General features: G+C 37.6%; 1 protein-coding gene across 2 annotated transcripts in view; it reads right to left on the bottom strand.

The window, feature by feature from the left end:
* kek4 (kekkon 4) overlaps nt 1-13,441 on the bottom strand; it is a 285,350-nt gene that overhangs the window by 20,895 nt on the left and 251,014 nt on the right. For both annotated transcript variants that reach the window (XM_073974539.1, XM_073974540.1), the window contains one exon: nt 8,981-11,572. In XM_073974539.1, the coding sequence (XP_073830640.1) occupies nt 8,981-11,108 (2,128 nt within the window). In that variant the 5' untranslated portion in view covers nt 11,109-11,572. The remainder of the gene's footprint in view (nt 1-8,980; nt 11,573-13,441) is intronic.

The raw sequence follows: 13,441 nt of genomic DNA, 5'->3' as shown, positions 1-13,441 counted from the left end.
CCCCTCCTTATCTTGCTTAACTGTGTATACCCACTTATTTTTCAGAACTCGTTCATTTTCTGGTTTTCTGACTAACTCCCACGTATCTTTGGACATTAATGCTTGAAATTCATTTTCCATTGCTTTAATCCATTTGTCACTTTCAGGAACCGCTACCGCTTCTGCAAAATCTTTTGGACATATAACATTATTCTCCTTGGATAGTACATTATTTAAACGCATTCTCTTTCCAGATCTAAGCACTCTGTAGTTGACATCGTCTTCTGGTTCATTTTCGCCTTCCGCTTCATTTATTTCTCGTGGATCTAAATCAATATTATTTTCAGAACTTTCACTAATCGGCAAGACAATGTGTTGATGGTTAGGTTCTTTTCGTATTTCTTTTGTTGATAATTCTGAAAAACTATCTTCACTCAACCAGACTTTAGGGAAAATATCATATTCGTAGCTGTTTTCAACGGAATCTTCCAAAAACTTGACATCTCTGCTTTTGTACAGCTTTCCTGTTTTAATATCCAAAAATCTATATGCTTTTGATTCTGCAGAATAACCTGTCATAATACACTCAATACCTTTGGATGCAAACTTTGATTTCCCTGGCCTTTTATTAAGCATAATGGCTCGGCATCCGAATATCTTTAAATGCGATACGGTAGGCTTAATCCCGCTCCACATTTCAACTGGAGTTTTGTCACATAGAGATTTGTTAGGACATCTATTTCTTATATATACAGCTGTATCTACAGCCTCGCCCCATAAGTTTTCGTTCAAATTTGAATCAATTAGCATACATCGTGCCATCTCCACTACGGTGCGATTGGCCCTTTCGGCTACTCCATTCTGCTGTGGAGTATATTCAACTGTAAATTGCCGTTTGATACCAAGATTCTCAAGATTAAATGAAAATTCGGAACTAAGATACTCCTTGCCATTGTCGCGACGTAAAGCTTTTAATTTCTTTGAAGTCTGCCTTTCAGTCATTGAAAAGAAATTGGTGAAAGCTCTGTAAACATCACTTTTTTTCTTTAGAAAATAGACAAACATCATGCGGGAATAATCGTCAATAAAGAGGACAAAATATCTGGATCCTCCAGCCGAAGTAACTCTCATTGGACCACAAACGTCCGTATGAACTAATTCTAGTGGTTCTTTAGCTCTAAATGTCGCCTCTTTTGGGAATGGTTTAACACATATTTTCGCTTTTAAGCACGATTTACATTCAAAATTCTTTGGCATTTGCACCGCATTCATTCCTTGAACCATCCCCTTTTTTGATAAATCAGTTATATCTCTAACATTTAAGTGCCCGTTTGTGCCATTTTATGAAATTTGATTCTGAATACATACCATGTACCATATTTGCTTTTGTTTCACAAACATACAGATTACCGTTTCTATGTCCATTCAAAACGACACGTTCTTGAATATCTCTAACTTTAACATATGTGTCATCAAAAGTCGCAAATTGTTTGTTCTCGGCCAACTTTGCAATGCTTATGAAATTGAATTTTAAATCCGGTACGAATAGCACATCCTTAAGATCAATTGTTTCTCCATTATTTGTCTCCAGTTTTATATGGCATATTCCCTCTGAAAATATATGATAATCTCCGGCCAATTCAATGCGCTCCTTGTGATTTCGAAATGTAACTTCATTTTTCCGTGTACAACACATGTGACACGTTGCTCCGCTATCCGCTATTTCACTTGACAAATTATATGAGTTTGATCCATGTAACATTGCATTTGATTTAGAACTTTTACTATAGCAATCCCTTGCTATATGCCCGGCTTTTCCGCATTTGAAACATTTGATTCTCTTTAATATCTTACCATCTTCGTTTATTTTCAAACTTTTTTGCACGTTTCTTGACAAAAACACTTCTTGGCTGTCTTCCAATCTGATTCTTGAGGTTCTTCTTTCAAATTCTTCAAGTAACTTATTATTGAGTACTGCTGAAGATGGTAAGGAGTCTCTGGATTCCATGGCAACCACGAAACTTTCATAGTCTTCAGGTAAACTGCTCAACAATATTATAACTAAAATTTCATCGGGAATGTTGACATCAATTTCATGTAGTTTATTTGTTGTTTCATTAAAAATCTTCAGATGTTCATTCATTGTTTGGCCTACATTCATTTTTGTTGATAAGATCCTTCTAAACAGCAAAACCTTTGTTGATGGTCCTCGAGGTTGGAATTTTTCTTCAAGTTTTACCCATGCTTCTCGAGATGTCACACAATTTTTGACTAAACTAAGTTGATCCTTCCGATTCCATTCAATTTGCCCCACACCATCTTCAGGTTTCACAATTTCTCCGCAAACATAACCCCAAAGATCTGAATGTATCAGGAGACTTTTCATATGAATCCGCCATCCATCATAATTGCTTTCTTCCAATTTCTCGATATTGAATGTTGACGCCATATTCTGATGTATTCCTTGGTTCTTTATGTGCAAGGGCCCATAACCTTTGTCAGAGCAAAACGCAGAAGAAACACCACAATTTATATTACAAATTCAATTAATGTTTATTTCACAAAAGTTAACAAGAGAATGAGAAAAATATTTAATGTTGACAAAATAGAAATGTAGAGTACATTATTTCAAATCAAAGCTTACTATGTTACAGAAAAATAATATTAAACAAAAAGTTCAATTTCAAATTAAGATAAACAAGTAGTTTTCATTACATATTTCCAACAAAGGGCAAGTCCATACTTCTTGAGAAAACAGCCCGAAAGTTGTAAAAACCCCTATGGCACCATATGTAGTGACTGGAGAGCACGATAACTCTCGAACGGATAAACCGATTTGGTCCAAAATTTGGCATTCGTCGTATTTTGTCCAAACTTAGTTCAGTTCGAAGATGGGTAATACCTGTCCACAACTTCCGGTACTTCCCCCCAATATTTAAAATTGTCACTAAAATGTTATGTACGATATTCCTTGAACGGGGCAATGAATTTGATTTAAACTTTAGATCTCCTAATATTTTTCCACATTTAGTTTAACTTCTAAAATGGCCCATATCGGTCTTCTCCTTAGGGAACCTCCCCCACAAAAGGTAAACGTTTATGTCTAGGTGCAGTTTACAGTGATATTATGTTTTCCGTGGACAAGTCCATGCTTCCTGACATACTGATTATGATGACCCACTGACTCCCAAATTAAGATCCACTTCCAAATTGGACTATGTCGGTCCACGTTTGCAAATTCAAATGTCCAAAAAGGGCCACAAAATTCTGAAAATACCCTAAATACATTCGATCTGTAAGTAGATTAAAGTTTCAATTCATATAGGCTGAGGGTATACCTCTGTCGGGAAAGCCGACTGATAATTTTCACATGTTTTTGGCTAGGTTTACGACGTTTCTAACGTATGTAATATACAACTGGAAACATCAAATGTCAAATTACAGATAGTTTGGTCAACAAATGTTGCTAAACAACACAAAACAGCTGAAATCACGAGGTACCGTTATATGGGGCTACGATAATACATGGATCTATGTATGTTGACAATTTTTGGTGGATAAAATTTGTGAAACTCAACGGAAAGATAGTTTGGTCAACAAAAATCTTAAAAATTCTGAAAATCGGGAGGTACCGCTATATGGAGGCTATACCAATACATGGGGCTATGTTGACAATTTTTGTTGGCTAAGTTTTATGAACACTGGGAACCTCAAATGTAAATTAACAGCTAGTTCGGTTAAAAATTGTAGATAAAACTAAAAGTACCGTAAATCGGGAGGTACCATTATATAGGGGCTATACCGAATCATGGATCTAATATGTTCAAAATATGTGAAATACGGAGCTACCGTTATTTGGGGCCTATATCAAAAGAAGGACCTATGCTGTTTTGGTGGGGAAGTTTCGTGACTGCAGGGAACCTTAAATGTCAAAATGTAAAAAAGCAAGTGGAAAAAGCGTTAAGTTCGGTCGGGGCGAACTTTTCATACCCTCCACCACAAATTTCAGCCATTTTGGTGGATTAATGTGCCCACAACCTTCAAAATACCGAAAATCGGAAGTTACCGTTCTATGGGGGCTATATGATGGCGCGGACCTATACCTACAAATTTCTGGGGGGGGAAGTTGTATATCCCCAACGAAGACTAAATTCCAAATTTCAGCCATATCGGTGTGATAATGAGGCCAAAACCTTCAAAATACCGAAAATCGAGAGATATCGTCCTATATCAAAACGTGGACCTATAAAAAACATTTTATGGTAGAAATGTTTCTTAGCCTCTGGAAACACAAAATACAAAGTTGCAACCGATTCTGTTGTCAAATGGGACTAATACATTCAAAATATATTAAAATGACGCGTACTTTATATGGGGGCTATACCAAAACGTGGACCTATATAAACCAACTTTGGTAGGAATAGTTTTTGGCCTCTGAAGACACAAAATACCAAATTACAACCAATTCGGTGGTAAAATGGGACAAATATCTTAAAAATTCCTTAAAACGACGACGCGTCACGTGTCATTTTGTATGGGGACTATACGAAAGCGGGGACCTTCATAGCCCACTTTCCAAAAGTCCTACGTACAAATAATAGATTTTCCCAAAATTTCATCCACCTACGTCAATCCGTTCGGACGCTAGAGTGATTTCCACAGACGGACAGACATGGCTATATCGATGTAGAATTGTACGCTGATCAAGAATATATATAGTTTGTGGGGTCTACAATTATTATTTCGAGTAGTTACAAACGTAGTGACAAACTTAATATACCCCCATCCTATGGTGGAGGGTATAAAAACTGTCAAAATACCGAAAATCGAGAGGTACCATTATATGGGGCTACACAAAAAAAAAAATACCCATGTCGACTATTTTTGTTGTAAATGTTTTGCGACTTATGAGAACATAAAATTCCAAATTACCGCTATTTCGGTAAAACATTCAGCGAAAATTTAAAAAATACCGAAAACTGGGACGCTATATTATATGGGGTCTAACCAAAATAATGGACCTGTGTTGACAATTTTTTGTGAACAAGGAAGAAGATATGTTATAAGGTCGAAGCTGTCATCCCGCAAAGCAGCAGTTGTGTGCCATCAACTTTCCGCTGAGGACATTGAAACCCCAACATCATGTCTGTCGGGAATCCTGCAGGCTATCAGTCTGTACTTTATTTGCCACGTTTAATCGGATATGTACTTTTGTTGCAACAAGTTAATTTTTTGCTACTCAAAACTATCGTACATCCAAACGATCGATGAATGTCTTTTTGTCTTTTGTCTTTTTGTCTTTTTATTGTTTAACTTGTGACAGCTCGGTGCCCTTATGAACGTCGGGATGCCTTAATCTTGTACAGCTACTACCATATTTCTGGCGTTACGAAGTCTATTAGCCTCATCCCACTGTCAGATATTTCACTGAGGAGACTGATTTTTCCCGACGGTTTGGCCGAAGATATTTTCCTTTCCATTGTTGGCATAAAAAACGGTTATATGTTTCTTCTAAGTGCTCGTAAAAAATATCTTTGGCCTGCTCGTCCTTGTCTTTAATGGTAGCATGAGCGCAGAAAAGCTGATGTTGAAAAATGTTGCTTTTATACGTCTATCATTCACTTGGATAAAGGTGTTTAACCTCCGACCAACTACAAGTCCGCAACCAAACTCATGCTTTATATAATGGCAGCTAAAATATGCTGTGGCGTCGTTAGTACCTTGCAGGATTTAAAGGATTTGTTTTTCTTTGTTTTTCCATAGTACGATGTTTAATAGCGACTCCGTCTCGCCCGCTTCTTCGTTTGTCTATAAAGACCACTTTTCGATAGCCTTTAAGAACTCATTTACCCGGTTATTATAACTTCTTCTTCTTCTGTTATATAAGGACCCAGAAAATTTTATGGAAGTGGTTCCATGAGATGCCATGTTTTCACTGGATCTTTTGCATTGGTTCAAATGAAGTCGTGAAAGATCCGATCTTTTACATCGAATTATCGTAAGTTCGAATGGAGTCGTGAAAGATCCGATCCTTTTCATTGAATTTTCATGAGTGCAATTGCAGTCGTGAAAGATCCGATCCTTTTCATTGAAATTTCATGAGTGTAATTGTAATATCCAAAGGAGTGGACCGATTGAGTCCATATTGGAACCTCATCTAAGTCTGGTAGAAATTTTACGATGTGCAAAGTATGGACCAAATCGGTAACTTCCTTTAAGAGTTATCGTGCGCACACATTTTCCGAACATTATCGAACTTTTGTGGGGGAAGTAACGGTAGGAGTGGACCGATATAACCCATCTTCGAACTTAAACTAAGTTTGGACAAAATATTACGAAAACCAATTTTTGGACCGAATCGGTTGATCCGTTTGAGAGTTATCGTGTGTCCAGCCAGCTAGACAGACAGACAGACAGACGGACGGACATGGCTTAATCAACTCCAAATTGCCCGTATATAAGTGTATATACCCTCGTTAGCATAAGTGCTGATGGTATAAAATACACATAAAAATAATAATCTTGAAATTTACATAAAAAAGAAAAACACGTAAAAAATTGTCAGTCGGCTTTGCCGACAGATAAATACCCTCAGCCAATGTGAAGTGGAACTTTCACCTACGGACAGATCGAATGTATTTAAGGTATTTTCACAATTTTGTGGCCCTTTTTGGACATTTGAACTTGCAGGCAATTATCGATTAGGAACTGACTGCACTAAGACACAAATGTTGAACCTTTGTGGGGGAGGTACCCTTAGGGAGGACCGATATGGGCATTTTATAAGTTAAACTAAATTTTGATAAAATATTAGGAGATCCAAAGTTTGGACCAAATTGGTTGGCCCATTCAAGTTATATCGTCCTAGCATTTTAGTGACATTTTTTAAATATTGGGGAGAAGTACCGGAAGTTGTGGACCGGTATTGCCACATGAAACTAAGTTTGGATATAATATGACGAACACCAAATGTTTGACCGAATCGACAGATCCGTTTGAGAGTTATCGTGCTCTCCGACAGCCACATATACTGACACACGGATTTTTACACCTTTCGGGCTATTTTTCTAAGATATGTGGACTTGTCCATGAAAAAAATCGCTTCAACAAAAATTATATCTGGTAGATATATTAGGATGTGCAAAGTATGGATTACAACGGTTACTTCCTTCAAGAGTTATAATGCGCACAATTTTTCCGAACATTTTTGAACTTTTGTGGGGGAGGTACCTGAAGGAGTGGACCGATATAGCTTATCTTCGAATTTAAACTATGTTTGGACAAAATATTACGAAGGCCAAATTTTGAGTTATCTTGCGCTCCATCCACTACACACGATGTTATAGGAGCTTTTTGCATCTTTCAGGCTTTTTTCTCAGGAAGTATACACTTGACCCTGATAAAACTTGTACCGTCGTATGGGGGGCAATGAATACAAGTTGTTGCAACAAAAATCAAAGCGATTCGAGAGCAGGTCCTAATCTGAACTTACCCTAAATTTTGTGTGGGAGGTACCTTAAGAAGTGGACCAATTGAGTCCATTTTGGAACCTCATCTAAGTTTAGTAGAAATTTCACGATGTGCAAAGTATGGGTCAAATCGGTTATCTTCAAACTTAAACTAAGTTTGGACAAAATATTACGAAAGCCAAATTTTGGACCGAATCGGTTGATCCGTTCGAGAGTTATCGTACACTCCAGCCAGCCAGACAGACGGACGGACATTGCTCAATCGACTCCAAATTGTCTGAAACACATTTCGTCCAAACCTACTTGGGGTCTAAAACTATTATTTCGATGAGGCACATTTTGCCCGTATGAAAGTGTACATGCCCTCGTTAGCATAAATGCTGAGGGTATAATTACATCATCAGTGTATTTTATTCAACAAATTACATAATTGGTCCGCAAATTTTATTTCTGATTGTTGGAAATCAGGATCCAATGCATTGGTGTAAAATGTCATGACAAAGAACTGGTGCAAGATTTTATGACAATGAACTGGTGTATGATGCCATGTCAATGCACTGGTGCAAAATGCTATGACAATGAACCGGTGCAAAATGCCATGAAACAATGAACAGATGCAAGATGTCATGACAAAGAACTGGTGCAAGATGCCATGACTATGAACCGGTGCAAAATGCCGTGACAATGAACTCGTGTATGACGCCATGCCAATGCACTGGTGCAAAATGCTATGACAATGAACCGGTGCAAAATGCCATGACAATGAACTGATGCAAGATGCCATGACAATGAATTCGTGAAAGCGAGAGTCACTCCCTTGTAAATTACATCAGTGATTCACCCGAATTTTTATCGATGCCATGTCACTTGAACCCATGATTCAACTCATGATTTGTCATCGAACATTTTGCTGGGGCATCGCAGTCCACTCGTCAAAATTGTCTTCCTCTTGTACATCTGTGAGGACTTTGCTAGAGTATAATTTCAAAATGGAACATATTTTCTTTTATCAGCGAACCTGTCCGAAACCAGTCCTGCTTCACAACATTGTTTTCTTTTCAATTCCATCGATACTATTAACTAAATTATGTCAACCTTTAAATTAGTATGTCCTAAATTTCAAAAGAAACCCTGGTAACTGTCTGAAGAAAAAAAAAAAAACAAAAAAGAAATAAGAACTTTTCTGTTTTTCTTTCATAAACCTCTGGAAGCTTTTTTGTAGTGCTGAACCAATTCCTTTATGTGACCATTCACAACAAAAAATTCTAATAATAAAGACTATATGTATATTCAAAGAATATTAAATTTGTTTTTTGTTTGAATAACCTATTTACACTCGCAGAGAAAAGGAGAAGAAATAAAAAACAAAATGAACAAGAAAGACACGACATTTTGACCTGACAAAAGCACACCCACACCCACGCAGTCACACAGAAACAGAGTAAGAAGCGTTGCAAAGAATCATAAATAATAAATGAAAAATGAGATTTCCCACTGTTTATTATGTTTGCTCACAAATTTATGCCACTTACCATCATTGTTGTGCTGCTCATAGTATTTTTTCTCCAATTGACCCAGTTGGACATCACAGCTTACTGGCTTCTTGCCGCCGCCACCTCCAACACTGATAGATTCCATCAAAGGCGAGTTGCCGCTACCCATGCTGTCACCCACACCTCCATTTCCACCTATGCCACCACCACCACCTACACCACTGCCACCATTTTGTTTTAGTAGCTCCGTGTATTTGTCTTTAATTATGGAACTGCCTCCATTGACAGTTGTCTGTTGATGCTTTTTATATTTCAACGTATCACCACTATTGCTTCCCCCATTATCCACCACTAGCCCATTGACAACGCCCAACATGACGTCTGTATTACCAGCCACAGTGGTGGTACCGTGATTGGCCACAACCGTACCATGTGATGTCAGCGGATCATTGCCACTTAAATCGAGATGATGGTGACGATGATGTGCTGCCGTAGATGCTATGAAACGTTTATAAATGCAACAGGTAACCATGGCCAGGAAAACGGATACACTTAAAAGACCTAAAGCCATTAACGAGATGACTGCAGCCAAATTTCCCTGCAGCATATCACGACCACTGGGTTTCTCCACCAACAACGACATTTGCACAGTATCCTTACCACCCGCATTCTCAGCAATGCAAGTGTAGATACCTTCATCGCTCTTTTCCGCACCCAATATGGTAAGCCGCGATATGTAAACATTGCGACCAAATTCCTTTTCCTTTGATTGGTCATCCTCAATTATTTGTATGAATATTCGTTGCTGTTGTTGTTGTTGCGGTATTTGACCAGAATTTGTACTGCGATATATTTGCTTATTATAGTCCCAGGCAATGTGAGTATTGGCCGAGGCATGTACACGACAAACAAGGGTAACATTTTCCTTGGACGTGGTAATGGAAGCTCCTTTGGCGGGAAAAATAATGCGAGGTTTACATGCAAAGGCCTCAGGTTGATCTTCAATCCACAGCATACCCCTCAACTGGGCAGGATAATAACAGGCTGTGGGTGGGGTATAGAGATTGCGGCGCAGAACAAAATCACGAAATATTTGCAGTTCACAGGTGCAATTCCAGGGATTGCCATCCAATGACAGGGCTGTCAAACGTTTAACATTTTCAAAACTCTCCTTGCGAAGAAAATTCAAACGATTATTATTCAAATAGATTTGTGAAAGCAGGGGAACATTGACGAAAACCTGGTTGGCAATTTTTATCAAACGATTATCTTTCAACTCAATCTTGTGTAGATATTTCAAATTTTGAAAGATGCCATCACCCAATGCCTCCAGAATATTGCCATTTAAAACAATTGCCCGCACCTTTACCAAACGAGCAAAGAGATTAGCCTGCAGTACCTTTAATAAGTTATTGGATAAGTCCAATTCTATAAGTATCTCCAATTGGGTAAAGGTCCTTGGATCTATGTGCTGTAATGAACTATTGCGTATGTACAACTTATGCAGATTTGTTAGGTCGGCAGTTAGAAAAGCATTCTCCTCCAAATAGACGATGCGGTTAAAGGATAAATCCAAAACCTGTACCTCATTACTTAAATTTTCCGGTACCGAGGAGAGTGTCAGGTTCTTACAGTCAGCAGTTTTCTTGCCTGAATTCCATTTACAGTGGCAATCACCACAATCCATTAACCAGTCGGCTGAGCTAAGTAGCGGCATTTCACAGAGCAAAGTTAACAACAGCAATCTGCAAAACCAGGCCAGACTACAGTTGTTCAATTGTTGCAGGAATGTTTTTCGCAATTGACGACCACTGCCACTGGTTACGCTTGTTTGACGATTATGTGAAATTCGGTTAAATGTATTCGTTTCCGTTTCCCTTTGCGTTGAAGAAAATTTCTTTGTTGCGGAAGTGGAAAGTAGTAAATAGGTGGAGATGGTGGCGGTGGTGGTGGTGTTTGTTGATGCTGTGCTGGTTTCAAATATTTGTCTTCTTTTTTCTCTTCGCTTGAAATGAGAACTCACAGATGCTATTCTTGTCAAGCACTTCTTTTGGTACTTGAGGTTTCTGGAATGCTGGTGATATTTTTGTAATTTAGTCTTCGTACTCGTCGTCGTCGGCTGCTGTTGTTGTCGCTTAAGCTGTTTTTTATTGCGCTTGTTTTTCATGTTTTTAAACTTTTCACGCCAGTTATCACTTTCCTGCTGACATCAGTCACGTTGATGTGGATTTTGGCCACCGTTGCCTTCTAACTCTTTGTGGCAATTTGTTGCTGAAGCGTTTCAGCGCTATTGCTATTGTCGTTGGTAACTTCACGTTATCCAGTGATGATAATAATGTTGGTGGTCCAAATAACTCTGTTACTCGTATTTCTTGCTGTCTTTGCATTAAAAATATTTTGTTTGGCTTTCCAAGCAAATGATATTTTTATTGTCGTTGTTGTTGTTTTAACAAATATACTCGTAGCTATTTCTGGTTAAGTCGTCGTTACGGCAATATGCTGTTGCCACTGCTGCTATATTTGGTTAACTGGAAATTTTTGTTTGTTAACCACAAACCCGGTTGCACTTGACTTGTGGTAAGGTTACAGTTGGCACATTGACAAGCGGTCAGAGCAGGGTATTAAACCAAGCTGAAAATAAATGGAAAGAGTTTATGGATTAGCTTGTTGTTTTTTGGGAGTTGGGTTTATAATAAATATTGTATATTGTTTATGTTATTTGTTAGGAATCAAGGCGTGGAGATTACACCTAGGAAGTTGTTGCGAATTCTGAAACTACAATGTTCATAGATGAGAAAAATCAAAAACAAAAAAATCTTTAATTAATCTTTTTCGAGTTGAGCTGTTTAGACCTAAGAGATACATTGAAAAACTAGGAGTCTACCGAAGTCCACGCATGCAACCATTATGCTACGTTTCACGGCTGGTTAGGTCGATCTTCAGGCATATTAGGATGTTGTTTTTTTTTTTGGCAGACGAAGGCAAAGCTTGGTAACTAGTATATATACGCAATTCATTAGATAAATGAAACTTCATACTTTTCCTATAGTCCTGCTTGGTAAACCCAATTTTCAATGTTCACAAATACTATGGTAAGTTTTATTCCTACGTCATTAGTACCTGCTCTTCTGTATCAGAAGATTTTGATCATCAATTATTGTCTACTGGGCCACCATCAACATGTCCAAACATTAGTAGACAATAGTTGATGATCAAAATCTTCTGATATAGAAGAGCAAGTACTAATGAAGTAGGAATAAAACTTACCATAGTACTCGTATTTGTGAACATTGAAAAATGGGATTACCATGCAAGACTATAAGAAAAGTTTGGAGTTTCAATTAACTGACATAATTTCGCATATACATTTATCTAATGAATTGCGTATATATACTAGTTACCAAGCTTTGCCTTCCACAAAAACAACATCCTAATATGTCTGAAGATCGACCTAACCACCCGTGAAACGTAGCATAATGGTTGGATGCGTCGGACTTTGGTAGACTTCTTATTTTTCAATGTATCTCTTAGGTCTAACCAGCTTAACTCGAAAGAGAATTAATTAGATATTTTTGTAGGTTTTACAATTTTAGAGATATAGAAGTTAAAATTGGGGCAATTCACTGACTGTATCGTTTCCTTATAAAACAATGTCTCATGACTGCAATTTCCCAACTTAAACTTATATATCTCTAATCTTGCATAGAATTTTCACATATATAAGATTTCGATAAGACTTGCCGTTTTCAATCAAATCGTGAAAACCTGGCAAAACGGTTTCCAAGCAAAATCGCAAAAACCTAAAATAAACTTAAAAATGTGAACTTTGACAGCGATTTATTTAAAAATCTCTCCAGCGATTTTTTTCTTGTTTTTGCATTTTTCTCATCTATGAACACTGCTGTTTCAGAGTCGCAAAACCTTCCCAGGTATAAGCGGTTTTTATTTAATGTTAGTTTAGGCGAACCGTACATGACATTGTTTTATAAGCAGGCAAAACAGTCAGTGCATTGTCCCAATTTAAACTTCTATATCTGAGAAACGGTAAAACCTACGAAAATATCATAAAGGTCAATCTTGTAGAGACAGCTATAATATTTTCTCTTATTAAGAAAACCTAAAAAACCCAAATAAAGTTGAATAATCAACCTTTGGCTACAAATAGCAGTAAATCTTGCAGATAAATGCACAAAAAATGTAGCTTAAATCCTGAAAATAGCACAAATCAAGCGGTACAGCTATATGGGGGCTATATCAAAACGTTGGCCTACGTTCACAATTTTTGGTGGAGAAGAACCACCGAGAACCTCCAATGCCAAAATTCAGCTTATTTGGTCTGAAAATGTGGACAAAATTCCAAATATTGGGAGGTACCGTTATATAGTGGCAATATCAAAACGTAGACCTATGTCCACAATTTATGGTGGAGAATGTTTGTGTTCACTGGGAACACCAAATACCAATTTACACTTAATTAGGGTAGAAAATATATAATTTCCC

This window comes from Musca autumnalis, unplaced genomic scaffold (genome assembly GCF_047663935.1).
Source record: "Musca autumnalis isolate F117 unplaced genomic scaffold, ASM4766393v1 scaffold_3, whole genome shotgun sequence".
NCBI lineage: Eukaryota > Metazoa > Arthropoda > Insecta > Diptera > Muscidae > Musca > Musca autumnalis.
The sequence above is the reverse complement of the archived record's forward strand: the minus strand, read 5'-3'. Positions and strand labels throughout refer to the sequence as shown.